Raw genomic sequence first — 18,245 nt, forward strand, 5'->3', positions numbered from 1 at the left:
GTATCAGCTACCTTCCGGTCCCTTCCGTTTACATAAAATATTATATCATGTATATGAATAGGAAAATGCACACTATCCGTTCCGTTTCCCTTCCGTTCCATATCCTTTCCTTCCATACATTTTTTTGGCGCGGACGGACTGAAGCTTATCGGAAACAGCGTTGTCAAGTTCTTTTTGTACCAGCTCTGTGAATATTTGGTGATATTTATTTATTCTTTCACCTCTTAATTAAATCTATTACTTTCGTAATGATATAAATTCTACAATAAAAAGTATGGAACTGATACGGAACGGAAGCATACGTATAGCGTGAATACAATAAAAAATACGGAACGGATATGGAATGGAAACGGAAGGTATAGTAAGAATCAACCTTTAATATTCTCGTTTGGGACAAAATTCAAGGTTTTATAGCAGCTTTTATACAGGGTGGGTCAAAAATAAGTGCAAATAGTTTCAGAGCTGGCAGAAAAATAAAAGAAACATAATATTTTCTCTTTACCGTTTTTCATTTTTTTTTATTTCAAAAAGTCCGAAATAACCCAGGTATTCAAATTTCAGGCAGTTCAGTTTCAGCCGTTTCAGTTCTGTTTCAACAGGCAGTTCTAAAAGTTTTCTAAAATATACAGGAAATTTTAAAAGAAAATGCACGATTTTCAAGATTTTTTTTTCGAAATATACCACCCCTAAAAATATTTGCACTTATTTAAAACCCACCCTGTATAGATAAATGTTTATCAGCATAAAAACTGCCGCTTAGAAAAAAAGAGCGTTACAAATTACAAATCCACCGACTTAATCCTTCGTTCGTTTTTTTAGACCAATCTAATCTGACATATCACTTCTGTGGATTTGGCCTGTGACAGGATTGGTCCGTCAAAAGCTTGGCCTTTTTTCCTGCTTTGCCAAATTTTCTGGTGTATGGGGAGCTATTGTGTATCAACCAAGGGGAGCATCATCTATCGGTTCATATCGTTAGTGTCGTTGCGCAGGTCACGGTCGCTTCTCGGTCATTCTCGTCTCTAGTCGGCCTTGGAAAGAAGAGATTGCTCTGCCTCCGGCCCGCGACCATAAACCTCCAAAGCATTAGATAAAAAATAGTGTTATTACTAAATGCAGGGGCAGAATGTTTACAAAATGACTCCATATGATCATTTGTGGTGTCTTAAGGACGGTCCACACTTGCTATATAACACTGCTATATAGCAAAGTTATATAACATGTTACATATTTTTTAGTTATATTTAGCAAATTTCGATGCTATATAACTTGCTAGATGTTATCCATTTGTAGTCGGTAAAGATCAAAAGATGTTGTGCAACATTGCTATTGTAACATGAAACAACGCGTCCACACTTGCTAAATTTCTAGTTTAGCCACTCATAGGTTTCAGGGACGTGCGCGACAGAATCTTAGTGTGGTGAGTTGATATTGGTTTGTTTATTTACTGGTCAATAATACCATATGATCGAAAAAAAAACTGCGTCCCGTCGGCCTCCCCTCCAGTTGGCTTGGACATGACGATCGATGACATTCCCCATATAATTTTCCATATAAAATGACAGCGATTTTCATTTCATAGTATGGATTTGAAAACAGAAAAAGTTGAGAAATAATGCGTAATCTAATAGGCCAGTTCCAGCGGGAACAAAAGAAATGCAAATCAGGAACTGCATGGTTTAGATGAAGTGGATAATTCAAAATGGTTTGCTTTTGCTTTTACAGTACGTCTGTCCGTTCTGTAGCTACGGGGTATCCGTGAGAGGGGAAACGATATTCTCTCGATGTTTTTCGTAAAAAATAGACGACGCGTCCCATCAATAAAAATTCCACAAATTTGCAAGTAGCTAATAAAATGAGTGGGCGGAGCGACTTGCGGTGACGCACTCGTCAAATCGACGTATAGAATATATTGCTGTTTATTTAAATGTTTTTTGTCTGCATTCCTTTCATAGACGCAGATCCAGCAGACGAGACGTACTGTAAATTATTAATGTTTTTAAAAGACAGAAACACACCACGAGAAACAGCCGAGGCAAGTTTTGAAAAGATAAGCTAATTGAGTTCAACTGTATCTAGATCTTGCTGGTAGGCTATGGCGAACTCAAAACCGCTTTTTTTCTCGACTTTCTTTCCCTTAGTTCAAAAATAATTACGCACGCCGCTGCTGCGAGCTGAACCTCTTTCTCGCCAAAACGATTCATGACTACGAAAACTATAATGTGGACGGCTCCCGGGTTTTTAACATGTTACATGTAGCTTGTTAAATAGCAATGTTATATAACATGTTACTAAATGTGGACCCTCCTTTACATTTAGAGATGCAAACCGATCAAACCATATTTGTAGAATGTAGAATGTTTGGTGAGGAGGTTAATCACCGCGACCTTACATATCTATTGTGTGTCCCCCTTTCTTGAGTTATAACTCCTCATACAGTCCCAGGGATTTGACAAAAACCAGTATTTGAGACGGTTTTACGGAGGTTAGTTCTCCATCTCCGATATCAGTCGTACCAAAGTTTTTAGCACGAATGGTTGTCGTCTCGGTGCACTCAGTGATGAGGTGTTTCCTCAATTTTCCCCACAAATTGTTGAGGATAAATAAACACGTAACATATTTAGCATGCCTGTTTTAACCGAGTATAACCACAGTGTAACTAAATAAATGGCGAAAGAACATCGTAGGAAGCCAATTTTTTTTTAATTATAAATCATATAATAGGCCCATTTTGAATTTTTTTTCGAAAGTAACTTACTAAAATGTATTACTTCTTTTATTCTAGAGTCACTTTTCTATATTTTTTAATTTTTATGGTTGCGAGCGGTAATTGTTTCGCTCGCAATGTTCGCTCCGGACGCACACTCTTTTTTTGTTTCTTTCTTTTGTTTTCCAACGTATACGTATTATCGCAGAAAAATGACCCTTTTCAGCCTTTTTCCATGTTTATTATCACAACGATACACCGCATCTAGAACATTGACTCTTTTGTTGGTATTTGCACCTCAAAAAAAAGGGTAAAGCTTCATTCAAAACCTCAAAATTAGTGGTTTTTCCATTATAAAGAATGTTTATCCATCGCTCAACGTTACGTCATCATTATTTTATTTAACAAATATGAGTTTTAGGGTATGTGTGAGATCAATTCAAATTGTTCAGAAAATTTTAAGTACGTACTTATATCGATCGAGTGAGTTCCGTTTTTTTTCGGTATTTATTAACTTTTTCTTGAACTCTTCATCAGTTACGATCGCTTTAGTTCCAATCCTTTGGACTGTTGAAATTTCTATTTCTAAAACATCAGCAACTCGCTATATGATTTAAAAAAGCTATCAATTTGTATTTTACATAGGAATATTACATCTTTGCATTGCACTTTTTTCATGTACGGCGTCCATGGGCCAAAAGTATCCTACCAGCGTCTCTTTCTCTAGAAAAATAATTTATAAGCTTAGCAACGACCTCTTGCAATAAAAAAATTGACTTTTGTTTGGCAGCCACAATCGATTTTTAATTTTGACATTGATCGATGTTTGTTAATAAAATTATAACCCCAAATCAAATGACAATGACAATTACTAAAAAGAATATGCCCTAGATCATATACAAGTTTAGATTGAAAAGTGCCCATAAGGACAATGTAAACACTATTTGGCGCTATTCTTGCAACGGTCGCGACCCAAAACTTTTGAAAATTTTGGAGCGGTTCGGCTTTTTCCGGAAATATTGTTTATTTAAATATAAGAATAAGAAGTAATCTAACAATATATAAGAAAATTAACGTCGTACATGGAATTGCCCAGAAGTACCGCGACCGCGTGTGCAACAAAAAAAGAAGATAAATGGAAGTCGTTGATATGTTGGCGACAGTTTCCATAGTGATTTACTTATCCACGTAAGTATATACACTGCCGTTCTTTAAAAGATCAGCCTGGGGGCGGACTTTTGTTTACTTCATCAGCTGTACATACTTAGATATTGGGTTAGATTCCGTTTCATATTTTGTCGGTTGATTTTTGGTTTTAACTCTATGATTTTTGGTATTATTTATTATTGTAGTGCAAAAAACTAATTATTTTGGTATTTAAGTGACATAAACTACTACCAGATATATGGTAACTCTCGGTTTCGCATAAAAAAATAGAAAAATTGAAAAATTACACGTTGTGTAAGTGATTTAACCTAAAAGTGCCCATACATTTTTTACTTATCGTGATTTTTGTGTGTGTTTTTTAAGACTCTAACAATTCATCAATAAAGCTTAAGTGGAGTGTGTTTTTGGTGCTATGCTTCATCTTTGTTGTGTTCCTGGTGGAAAGGATAGTTATATTAGGCAGCCTAAAGTGTCGGAAGAGCAAGAAAAGTGGGTACGAATTATAAATCAAGAGAATTCTATTGAAAATATCTTTAATAAATTTAAAAATAATATTCTCCCATGATGGTATTAATGAAAACTAGACAACTATGTTTATTTTATTCATATTGTGGAATCTCCACTCAAGTGTTGTTGGTTCAGCTTCGATAGATTCAAACACGTAAGTAGTAATTATGATCTAGGGAAAAATAAAGAATATGTGTATTAAAGATCATGAAAAAGATTATTACTTTGAGTTCATTTTAAAAAGATTTTTGTAAAGACAAGACAGATACAGTTTAAAAGAAGAATGTGTTTTTGTTTGATAATATATAATGTATGTCAAGCATAACATATATTTGTTCAGTAATTTTTTAATGAAAGGTGTTGATTATTTATAATACCAAATTAATATCAAATATTTAAGTGATGGCTCAATACAATATGAATAAAATAACAATAAAATTGGTATATTTGCATAATACAAAGTTTTAAGAATAAAGGTGTTACTAAAAATACTAAGAAATTCATATTTCTTTGTTTTCATTGGTCTAATGTTATTTACATTTTACGTAAGAATTATACCGTATCATCGAAAAAAATCGGCGTCTAGTTGGCTTGGAAATGAACATCGATGACATTCCCTAAATAACTGTACACATAAAATAATTAACTAGAATTTTACAATCTTGGAAAATTTGATATTCTTGAACCTTGTTTCTAAATATTCTAAATTTTTTGATTTTCTTGGGATTTAGGTTCGGGAAAAACGCTGATTAAGTTTTCATTTGGTTTTCATTATTATTATTTGGTTTAAAAAAAACTTTTCGGCTAACATTATAGCCTTCATCAGTGTTGTGTCAATTGAAAAAAATAGTGTCGAATATAATCCAAAAAATTACATATAAAATATTCACACCACACACAAAATGTTTACTGCGTACTCCATAGTCAATGTAGATAATTTTAGTGTTAAGAATAATAATTTTAAAAAATATGTGGTCATCTTTGAAGTTTATATTAGTTTATTATATGCAGTAAACATTATGAGGTGTGAATTATATTGTATATGTAATTTTTTGGATTATACTCGACACTATTTTTCTCATATGACACAACACTGATGAAGGCTATAGTTAGCCGAAACGTTTTTTTAAACCAAATAAAAATAATGAAAACCCAAATGAAAACTTAAATCAGAGTTTTTCCTGAACCTAAAATCCCAAGAAAATCAAAATTTTAGAATAATTTTACTTATAAAATGCCAGCGATCTTCATTTCATACCCATCGCTGACGCCTTTTTTTAGATAATATTGTATTATTTGTAAATATAATTTTTCGAACATTGATACTTGCACAATATACATATAAATTTTGTGCGTGCAAATAATAATACATCACTATTAGTAGATATTGAATGTTTTTTGTTAAATTAGATCGATTTTCAAACCCCAAAATTTAAAATATATTTACATTTTACCCATTATCTTATGTACCTATACATTTTTTGTACATTGTAAAATATTTGCTGCATTTGTATGGTTCATAGTTTATTTGCCAAAGTATTTATTACTGTAAATAGATATATATGTTGTAGTTATTAACTGTATATTATGTATATTTCATGTAAACTATATCATTTTTAAAATACAAACCAAAAATCTGAGGAATAATTATGTTTTCCATGTATTCTACAACATATTTATTAATCCGTTATATCTAACTAGCGTGACGTCATAAATCTCGCCCGCGGGCTGATCTTTTAATAGAAGGCACTGGTATATAATATTATGATCTAGGGAAAATGCAGTAATTTACGAAATGCCGTAATGACGTCACCAATCTCTTTCGTCTGGTTGTCAAGTGATTGAGAGAATGGCTAAACATTCTATGCTTTATACTTATAATTTCACGATTATTCACAAAGTCTAAAAAATACAATTAAAATTAATGGAATATCTTAGCAACAGCTTGCGGTAGTCAGTTGTATCCATAGAGAAAACCTAATAATTCATTGATAATCAAAGACCAAAATGACCTTACGGGGAGCCAATAATTGAGACGTATGACGACACTAAAACTCACGATACTCGAGACAAAGAAAGAGCGTCTCTTTTTCCTTGTCTGGCTGAACTGCGCAACCGCGGCCAAATTTAACTGAATTTCTGAATTTTACCGCTAAAAGGCAGTCTCTTGACTATTTGTGAGAACTGTGTGAGTCGTTTTCCTTTGTCCTCGTCTTTTAGCCGTAGACTCGATAAAAAGCATATTTTATTAGCACACCAGTTTTATTATAAGGCTACATATTTATTCCATTGCTGTGAATGCGTTTTGGAATCCAGCGATTCACAGAACTTTGATAAATAATTATTACCTGTTTGCCGCCTTTTATAGGCTTACAGAATAGATTAGTTTTTATTTGTGTTATTTTACTTGTTTTTGTGAAAAACACAGTTTATATTTAGTTCATTTGTTAACTGTTTTTAAAAATTGCTAATTATTACTCCTTGTTAATTGTTTACTACGTTAAGTGATATCAGTGTGAATAATCGAACATGGAAGCTCATACTTCACAGTCCCAGACCAAAAACAAAAAGTGCCCACTTTGTGATTTGGAATTTTCATGTGTTTCAGCAAGGAATAGACATATGAAAAATTTTCATAACCAAATATTAAATACAAATGCTAGGAAATCACATATTATTTGCCCACTGTGTACTGAAAACGAGATAGTTTGTGGAAGTTACAAGATATTGGAAGAACATTTGGAGGTAAACCATGGAATAAAATTGGAAATAGAAACGCATAACTTTGCTACAAGGGAAAGTTATGAAGAGTGGTTTGAAGAACAGAAGATTAAGACAAATTATGTATCCGCCAGATCCAAAAAAATTAATGAATATGTGGAAAAATCTTACAATTGTAATCGCAGTAATTCAGAAGGTAGATAAAATGGAAGTAAAGGTACAAAATCACAATTTTTTTTTTCAGGACACATCAGCAAATGTTCTAAAAGGACAGAGAAGGCTGGCGGTTCAATAAAAATATATGGAATTTGCCCATCTCGTTTGAATATTAAAATCTGGCAGACAGGTAAATAAGTGAATTTAAAAATTATTATTCTATTACCTTAAAACTATTATGAGTGAGTTGAAGTTAATATTTATATTACTACAAAATGTATTGTAGAAGAGACTACTGTAAAATTCTGGAAATCACACGTAGGTCATGAAGAAGAGATCAGAAGTCAGCACTTGTCAGAGAAGGAAAAAAACGAAATAGTTTCAAAGTTATCTAGTGGTGTAACTGTAGAGAGAATTATTTCTGATGCTAGAAAAATAACATCTGAGACTGAGAACATTCAAAGGATAAATATACTGAATAGGAAAGACGTGTCATATCTAATGAAGAAACATAATATAATGAAGAAAAAACACGAAAATAGCATGATAGCTGTAGCATTAAAAGTGGAAGAGTGGAATGCTAATGGCAAAAATTATTGTTTCTTCTTCAAGCAACAAGGTAGCATAGCTTCATATAAATAATAATAATACATTTAACAGTTTGGGTTAATGAGTACTTAATATGATCATATTTTTTTTATCTAAGGTGAAAGTCATCCAGTATTACGTGTAGAAGATTTTTGTTTAGGATTTATGAATGAAATTATGGAACGTAAATTAATGGATTGCTGCAGAATAATCTGTATGGATGGGACACACTGCACAAATCAAAAGGGGATGGATTTAACTATCATGCTAGTGAAAGATGATAGAAATATGGGTTTTCCAGTGGCTTTCTTTCTAAGTAATAGATTAGATCAGGTAGTTCAAGAGGTTTTTTTGCAGGCGCTGAGGGACAAAGTTAACAGAGTAATAGAACCACAGTATTTTATGACAGATGATGATTCAAAATACTACAACGCATGGGTAAAAACAATGGGAACAACACCCAGAAGACTTCTGTGTAGCTGGCATATCATTAAAAATTGGGTTATTCAAGGAAGATCGAAAGTAAGGAACTAAATAGCCAACAATAATTTATTATTATTTTTTAATTTTCTGTATAAAACATAAAAGTATTTTTTTTTTCATTTCAGATTCGAAACGAAGAAATCAAAAAAACAATGAAGACAGATTTAAAGAAAATACTTAATGAGACCAAAGTGGAGAAGTTTGCACAGTTGACTCAGAAATATTTTCAAAAACTGCAAAATGCTGATGAACATGTGTTTTTGAACTACCTCACGAAGTACATATTTTTATTGCATCTAGTTTAACATAGCTTAATTTATTTTAAATATCTAATATGGATGAAAACTTGATTTTAGATATTATTACCAAAGTGAAGAAAGGATTACAATGTGGGCACATTGTCACAGAATAAATGCAGGAATTAATACAAATATGGCACTGGAAAGTTTGAACAACCTACTCAAAACTAATCAGTTGAAGAGAAAATCAAATATTACTATTGACAGACTATTGGAAGAAATTGAAAATTTGGTGGATGGAAAAATGTGGCAAAGGATTCTAATGGTTTGTTTATTTTAAATTCGCATATTTCCCTTGTGTTAAAATGTTTAAAAATTTTCTATGGATTTTTTTTATAGTTTGAAAGACCACACTCAAATACATACCAAGATAGAATTGTGACGAAAGCACATAAGTTAGCGGAAATAATGAAAGCTAACCATGTAGAGGTACTGGAGGTAGGATTTGGAGAATTTAGAGTTAAATCTTCCACAGGTAACAGTTTTTATAAAATACTATATAAAGAATTATGCGAAACAGAATGTAAAACTTTATATTGTAAAATATGTAAGGTGTGCATTCATCGCTATATATGTGATTGCCCAGAATATGCTATAAAAACTACCATTTGTAAACATATACATTTGGTATGTTTGCATGAGCATAGGCCGGGAAGCGAATCTGTTTTAGGAGATGTTGCTCAATTACTTTCAAAGAATAAGTCATCAGACATTAAAGAAGAACATAAAGAAGAAATTGAAGATTTTATTAGAGAGAAGAGATCTAACAACAATGATTTACCTATGATAGATGATACAGAGGACTACAATTTGACACAGCGGACAGAAATTGCTAATACTTTTAAAAACTTTATATTATCCTTAAATGGCGAGGCTTTCAAAAGGTAATGGGATTGTTTTCAATGTTTATGTATGTTCTAAGATTTAAGCAGTATTTTTTTAAAAGGGTTGTGGGGAAATATAGTTTAATAATGGATCAAGAAAATAGATTAGCAGGGCATAAAAGGAAAATGGATAAACAAGAGTTCTTTCCAACAAAGCGAAGGAAGTAGAGTATTGGTTTAGGGCTTTATTTATTTTATATTTCTGTGGGTTGGTTCTGGTTCTTGGTCTTATTTAAGTAAATATGTATTGACTATTGGTTAAGGGTTTTTATATTTATTTTGTACTTCTGTATATTAATATGGTTTTGGTCTTATTTAACTAAATATGTATAAACTATTGGTTAAGGGTTTTATATTTATTTTGTACTTACAATGTGGTGTTGTTTATTGTTATAATTATTGTATTGTATTGTTGTATTTTCTTGATATAGAACACCCATAAGTTTCTTGCAGTTTCTTCTTATGGGCTGTAATCGAAACTGCGGACATTCTAATAAAATTAGAACTATAAATTTGTTTTATTGTATAGTAATATATGTTACTGTAATTAAGCTAACAATTTTTCCAAAATTGTTTATTTTTCCATGAAAATATGTTCAATATAAGAACTGATATTTTAATAAAGATTCCAACTTGATTCGAAACATATTATTTCACTGCCCTGTACTGTAAAATTTTTTAACCGATCTTCATTCATATTTAGAACATAATGATAATAACTACAGCAGAATTCGAGAATAATGAGCTCTCTCCTAGTAAAGCTATGGTTCTCACTTACGCATCAAATAAGATAGTGATTATGCAATCTGCAAATGAAACAATTTTTAATTTACACCAATAATCAGTGCAATTTTGACTAAAATCACTTGATGTAGGTAAATCGCAAATCACTTGATGTAAGCAATATAGGTATTGTTACCAAATACCAGCCAAATACATTAACCACCTTTCTTCTCTAAAATGAGCAAATAATAGCAAATTATATTTCGGAACTTTAATATTTGTATATTTTTAAAAATATATGAATGCAGATAAGTTTTGAAATATAGCTATATTTCTAAAAGTAGTCTAAAAACTATAAAAACAAGATGAACAACCAAAGCAGTTAACTACTGTTAGCAATTTAGGATAATAAAATTATTGTTAGTTGGATTCTCAATTATTCATAATGTTCAAAATTCCCGCAAAGCGCTTCTCGCCGAACCAAACCGAACTCTCCGTGTTAGATCCGAATGCTTCCGAGGTTTTCGTGAGTTTTAGTGTCGTCTCAATAATTGGACAGTTCAAAATGCGCATGCGATTTCCTATTATTATGTTTCCAACGAAGATGCACCACCCGGTATATGCATAAATCTAACCAAGTTACCCAATTTAAATTTCAAGTATATGTGTGGAATAGTTGGAATTGTTTTTTAACGACACATCCAGTAAGCTTTTATCTATTCACTGGTGCGTGTCGTGACATCATCACGCGACAGCCTGTTAATTTTATTAATAGATCGACGCCAGATGGACAATTAAGCGGAAGGCCTTCGCCAGATCAACGACTCCATTGGTGAGATATAAAAACATAGACTCATACAATCATATTCCATAGGATTGGTATAATTTAAAATCAAATTTTGAAAACACACAAAATAAATAACACAATAAAATAAAATTAACACAAGACGAGTAATGACCGAAGTTTTTAAGATACAGCAAGTTTAAGTCTGATTGGTGACGTCAGACATAGCAACACAATAAAAGCAGGATGGCTGAAACAAGTTGCTGCTTTGGCTGCTATAATCCTGCCTTATCCTGCTTCAAACCCCGTACCAGCCACTCTAGTCGTTTTTAAAATAGAACGAATCGATTCCTGGTAATCAGTCGCACATTAAGATTAGGAATGATTTCTTTTTAACTTGATAAGTTTCAGCCTTAGGCTGCTATTTTTTTGCTTTATTTGCCTAAAATATCTATGAGCTTCCAAGCCATAAATAATTATACCGAACAGTTGAACAAAATAAGGCAGGTTCGGTGTTCTCAGGAGTAACTTTAGAGTTTTTAGTGTGACATCCGATAGCGCCTTAACGTACCCACGAACCAATGAGCCCATGGGTATTCTCACGTAATTTACTCGCAGTCGTCTCGTTGTGAAAGGAACCATTAGAAGCATTTTATATTTGATCTTTTACAGGTTACATGATTGGAAAGCTCCAATTCCCCAATTCCCGACTTCCAGTAATCAAAACGAAATTTGCCGTATTTCAAAAACGGCAAGAGTGGTTGGTATAGGGTTTGAAGCAGGATGAGTCAGGATTATAGCAGAAAAAGCGGGAACTTGTTTCAGCCATTCTGCTTTTATTGTGTTGTTATGTGTGACGTCACCAATCAGACTTAAGATGGCCTTTCTAAGGAGCTTAACTTGTCAGTGGCTTGTTGTGCGACTCAATTTGACCGCATTTTCAGACTCCAGAAGAGAGCTGTTCGATATTCACTGGGACTAAACAGCACAACTCATTGCCGGGACTTTTTTAAAAAATTAAAAATATTGACTCTTCCTTCCTTATTTATATTTGAATCCGTTTGCCTAATACGTAAACATGTATCAGCTTCTCAAGAAAGGCCATCTCACACTTATCCACTCAGGAACGCGGAGCAAGATCTTTATCTACCTACCCCACGCTCAGAGTTAGTTAAAAGTTCAATATTATACAACTCGAAAAAAATGCACAATCACCTGCCATTTGAAATCAAATCCATAACATCATTTTTTCATTTCGCAAAGCATTGAACTCTTATTTACTAGACAAGGCTTTCTACGCCGTAAATGAATTATATTTTGAAAATCAAATTTGATCTTGTAAACACTGGTCTAATGTTTGCTATTGCTATATTTACTAATGACATCGAAATGAATTTATTTAGAGGTCATTGATATTTTACTATAAACTAGCTAAATATTTTTGAATATTATTTTTATTTTTTGTTCTTTGACATTATAAACATTTATAAATGTTTATTTTAACAATAAGACTGACAATATTATTTGTATAATGTTTGTATTATGTTTTGTTTGTTTGTTTGTGTACCTTGTTTTTTTTACTTTGTTTGTTAGTTTATCTTTGTCTACAAATTGAAAAATTTTTTGACAATAAAGGCATTTATTTATTTATATAAACTTGCTGTACCTTAAAAACAGCAAGTGTTGCTGCACTGATAAAAAAGATATACTTGAACTAAAGTCGTCATCGTTCTTGAAAAAAAATTAGTGGCAAGAGAATTTATTTTAGCGTAAAAGAAAATATTTTGCCTGAAGAAAAACTCTCTTAACTCGAGAAAACTGGTTCTCTTGATAAATTTTAGTTGAGTCAATAGTATTCGCTATTGGTTTAAGAAAAGTGTCTCTTTAATCAAGAAATGTCCCTTTTCAATCAAGAATTTTTGCATGAATCAAAAAGACTATTGTTCTTGTAGCAAGAACTTCTTTGCATATTCATTTTAGGTCAAGAATGAAATACTTTGGACAGATAGATTCTTCTATTCTCTAAAGTAATTTTTTAAAGCTTATGAAAAGATAGTTAATGCTTTGGGCAAAGAAACGTCGTTCTTGACCCTATTGAAAAGCGCCAATCTTCCCCGATCTCAATTTTGAATACCTACTTTTTGTAGTTGAATTAAAGGTTGATTATTATTTTTTGAATGATTCAAGATTCGTTTACTGATACATACAAAAGAGCTTCGTAAATCTACTAAATGCTAAATATAGAATTTCCCAATTATGGATCTATAAAAAAATATAAGTCTGTGACCTACCTACAGACTACCTAATTGAAAGAGATTGACATACATATTACGCAGATTGGATACGAACGTTTTAAAAATTTGATTTTGGTTAGTAGAACGAATGCACTGACGCATGACTGTTCCGATTTAAATCCAGAATCCAGGTCTAGCTGGAATAATCTGTAATAAGATTATCAACTGACAAAGTGCCAATTAATGTTTGTATCGAAATAAATGGGACAAACATTTTAATTGACAATTCGGTAGGATTTTGACGAACGTTCAAAAGGGGATTAGTGATAAAACGCTTAATCAGTTCTTAAGCGAATACGAATGTGAATGCGATTATACAGGGTGATCCGAACTGTATTCGGGAAACTTTGACATGAACCCACCATGAATTTTGCGATTGCAAATAATAATGAATGTCAAGAAACTATTGTGTTTTTATCGCTCTAACTCTGTACAAACACAACTGTTTTCTACAGAATGTCCCCGGATTGTCCTTACTACAAGAGAGAGAGGAAATATTTTTTTATTATTGACATTTTGAGAAAAATATATTCTTCATAAAAATTTTTGCTTGTTCTAAAATGGTCCCAAATACCCATACCGTTTTAGAGAAAATAAGAAAAATCATGAAAATGTATACCGGGTGTTGCATCGTCGAGCGGGACATAGAAAATCCCATGTAAATTTTAATGGGGTCAATTATTGACTTCCCTAATTATTTTAGAGAATAATTCTATTTAAGTTTATTGAAGAGCACTAAAACCCACATTCAAAAGAATAACTTTAGATATTTTTGATTAGCCCGTTTACGAGTTATCTCTGATTTCTTTTTAAATATTTCTCCTTTCTTATGGCCCTGTATTTACTTATGAGCACCAGTCAAGGTAAAAGATAACTGTCAAATGAAGTTGTCATTTCAGAAATTTATCTATTTAGTGCTTTATTATTATTATTAAAAACTCATACATACATCGAAAATATTAGCCATGAATTACACTACCGAAGAACAAGTATTGATGATTAAATGGTATTATCAAGAAAATAGTTGGTGTAAAAAGGTGTCGGACATGTTTGCTGCTCTGTATCCGAATAGACCGATACCTGAAAAATCTACAATCGCTAGGAATAACCAGAGATTTGAGATCACCCTAATTGAGGTACCCTAATAAATAACTGCAGATGTGAAGCAAGGCAGGAACAAAGAGAAGATGCAAGAAATGATACCGACATGGAAGTTTTATTGTGCGTGGAAGAGAACGATGGAAAGATCAGCACAAGGAAACTTGAGGATGAAATAGAAATAGATCACACTACAGCGTTTCGAATTTTGAAACGACATAAATACTATTCCTTCAAATATGAAAAGCACCAAGAGCTACGAGATGGGGACGAAATACGGCGGCAGGCGTTTTGTTTTGGTATGATGGAAAGAGCAAATACGGATAGGGAATTTTTAAAAAACATATGTTTCACTGACGAATGCACGTTTACCTTAAATAATGTTACAAAATTATCGATATTGGAACAAAGAAAACCAACACAGGTTTGTCGAAACAAAGACGCAATATCCACAGAAAGTAAATGTTTGGGCAGAGATATTCGGACACAATATTGTCGGGTCATTATTTCTTATGCGAAATTTAAATGCAGAATATTATTTGGAACTACTCGAAAATCATATTTTACCTGCTTTACATGATGCCGCTAGGAAAAATCAGGAAGTTCGGTACCAAATGGATGGCTGCCCGGCACATAGTACCCTGGCTGTTCGGGAATATTTAGACAATAGTTTTAAAGGAAATATTGGCCTAAATCATACAGTAAATTGGCCAGCAAGGTCTCCTGATATTTCGCCAAATGATTTCTTTCTCTGGGGCGGGCCATTTAAAAAACAGGACATACAAGGATACCCAAATACCCAAATCAAGACGAGTTAAAAAATGCTATTTCTGCCGAATGCAATAGAATTTCAGTTTACCAACTAGCGAATGTAAGAAGATAATTTTATGATCGCCTGAGTTATTGTCTAGCAGTCGATGGAGGAATATTTGAACATCTTCTTAAATCCTAAAGTTCTAACAATTTAATAGTACCTAAATTAATAAGTTATTGAATATTGTAATAATACTATAATTAACCTTGTAATTGATTACTATATTTTACTTTAATTCATATTAATTTGTATTTATAAATAGATCTTTAAGATTTCCGATGTAGGAATGAGTTTTCAATAATAATAAAGCACTAAATAGGTAAATCAAAGGTAAATTTCTGAAAGGACAACTTCATTTGATAGTTATCTTTTATCTTGACTGGGGCTCATAAGTAAATACAGGGCCATAAGAAAGGAGAAATATTTAAAAAGAAATCGGCGATAACTCGTAAACGGGCTAATCAAAAATATCTAAAGTTATTCTTTTGAATGTGGGTTTTAGTGCTCTTCAATAAACCTAAATAGAATTATTCTCTAAAATAATTAGGGAAGCCAATAATTGACCCCATTAAAATTTACATGGGATTTCTTATGTCCCGTCCGACAATGCAACACCCGGTATAATAGTTAAATATTTCACTTAGAATTAAAAGGCGTTTCTATGGTAATATGATCTCGAGTTCATTCTTTGATAGATCGTTTTAATTAATTTTGATTAATGTCATATTTTTTGATGTTGTTAAAGTCTTACATTTTCCGATAACTATCCCCCTTTGCGTAGCATTGAACTAAATATATTTTGTTCCTCTTTAACATTTTAAAACAGCAAAAAATATGATGTTAATTAAAATTCTGTCAATAATAATCTGTCAAAGAATGAAAAAGAAATTATATTACCATAGAAACGCGTTTTGAGTTTTTGATTTTCTCTGAAACGGAATAGAAATTTGAAGAAGTATAAAAGAGATTAACCATTTTAAAACAAGCAAAATTTTTTATGAAGAATGCATTTTTCTCAAAATATCAATAATAAAAAAGCTTTTCCTCTGTAAAGCCAATAAGGACACATACTGTATACGTATACTGAACTTTTTCAATTAACTAAATTAGAACAAGTAAAGATCAGTAGAACGTGTGGGCGAGAGTCGATGTTAATGACCATTTGAGAAGGTCTGGGAAACGACATGTGGCCACTTACAGATGGGAACAGAAGGGAACAAAAAAAATTAGGGATGTTGGTAGGAATAGGGTGGCGTTAACTGTTTCCCATAGACCAGCTAACAATGTTTATCGTTTTTTTTCATCTTTGAAAATCGAGGTTCACATTAACCGAAATTTTCACACGACATCTGACGTTATTTTGTTTATGTCAGTGTCATATTCAGTGTGACACATGGAGGTAATATATTCCTAGATCACACTGAATAGAAAAAACTAGATAAGGTGAGTCAAATCGGAACTACCGAAACTACATGGCTCTTGAGCTCGTAAAATTGACACTTTATTAATTAATTAAGTTAATATTTAATTAATTAAGACATTTTAATTATTTAATTAATAATTTAATTAGTTAATTAATTTATATTTAATTAATAATTTAATTAATTGGCAATTTAATTAATTAACAATAATATATTTAATTAGATAGTAATTTAATTAATTAATAAACTTAATATTTAATTTATTAAGACACATATTAATTAATTAAATAATAATTAGACCAGTTAGACATACTATAATAATGTAAAATCCTAAAATTAAGAAATTGACGCTTATCAAGTTTCTCCTCTGGCCCTTCATATGGTCTGTGTTTTGGCAAAAACGGTAAGATTAAAATGCGGAAACCTTCAACAAATCTACCTTTATTTTAATTGCAGGACCTGAAAATGTAATACAGAGTGTTGCATTTAACAAAATACAACTTTAATAATTTTTTATTTCTCTTTGTATATTTTGCAAATAGTTTTAAATTATAACTCTAGAAGTGCTTTTAACGACTCCAGCCATATATAATTTATAAAAAAAGACGTAAAAAACGGCTGGGGAATGACAATCGATAATAATTTTGACAAGGTCAATCACTAGACGTCCTTTACTAAAAACTGACATAAAACTTATCAAAAATTAACGCTAAAAAGCATAGAACGACAAACAGACACACAAATCTATTTCCAATAAAATATTTTTCTTCAAATTTTAACTTAAATTTTAAATTAAAAACACTACAGCATTTAAAAATCATTTTTACACTATATAAAAATAACGTATGGAACTTCATGTTAGTAACAAATGTCTATACCTATGTGGCGGATTCATCATTTATCTAAATTTTACATTGGTGAAACATCTAGACCCTTAAAATGTTAATGACCCTTAAAATGAATTAAAAAACATAAAGATTATTTAAGAAAGGGAGATTTTCACCAAATCTAAGGGCTCAAACACACTGACGACCAGGTCGCACCGGCCAGGCCGCACCTATAGTCTGTGAAACGAATTACTTTGAATTTGACAGTTCCCGCGGGCTTTTCTAGTGTTAATCTTATTAGGTTAGCAACTTGCGGGCCATGCTGATGCAATGCCGTCTCTAATAGAACAGCCTCGGAGCGAGATTTCTGACGTCACGCTAGTTAGATACTACGGATTAATTATGTTGTAGAATACATGGAAAACATTCCTCGTATATGTAATTTTTTGGATTATATTCGACACATTTACATTCGACATTTTTTTCATATGACACAGCACTGATGAAGGCTATAAACGTTAGCTGTAACGTTTTTTTTAAACCAAAAAAAAATAATGAAAAACCAAATGCAAACTTAATCAGCGTTTTTCCCGAACCTAAATCCCAAAAAATCAAAAATTTTAGAATAATTTTACATATAAAATGACAGCGATCTTCATTTCATAGCCATCGCTGATGCCTTTTTTTCTATGATATTGTATTATTTGCAAATATAATTTTTCGCACATTGATGCTTGCAAAATATACATATAAATTTTGTGAATGCAAATAA

At 31.9% G+C, this 18,245-nt stretch overlaps 1 protein-coding gene across 2 annotated transcripts; it reads left to right on the forward strand.

Annotated features, from left to right (window-relative positions):
* Positions 1 to 6,451: 6,451 nt before the first annotated feature.
* LOC115891022 lies at positions 6,452 to 9,991 on the forward strand. Of its 2 annotated transcripts, XM_030911413.1 has the most exons (9): positions 6,452 to 7,298; positions 7,347 to 7,448; positions 7,545 to 7,877; positions 7,965 to 8,146; positions 8,204 to 8,368; positions 8,455 to 8,606; positions 8,686 to 8,893; positions 8,968 to 9,512; positions 9,575 to 9,991. In XM_030911413.1, the coding sequence occupies exons 1-9, from the start codon at positions 6,911 to 6,913 to the stop codon at positions 9,678 to 9,680; spliced, it is 2,181 nt and encodes a 726-aa protein (XP_030767273.1). In that variant the 5' UTR covers positions 6,452 to 6,910; the 3' UTR covers positions 9,681 to 9,991. The 2 variants fall into 2 exon arrangements, with proteins under 2 accessions (XP_030767273.1, XP_030767272.1); XM_030911412.1 differs by having other exon boundaries at positions 6,453 to 7,298; positions 7,965 to 8,368.
* The last annotated feature ends 8,254 nt before the right edge of the window (positions 9,992 to 18,245 follow it).

This window comes from Sitophilus oryzae, unplaced genomic scaffold (assembly GCF_002938485.1).
Source record: "Sitophilus oryzae breed Bouriz unplaced genomic scaffold, Soryzae_2.0 scaffold_942_pilon_pilon, whole genome shotgun sequence".
NCBI classification, from domain to species: Eukaryota; Metazoa; Arthropoda; class Insecta; order Coleoptera; family Curculionidae; genus Sitophilus; species Sitophilus oryzae.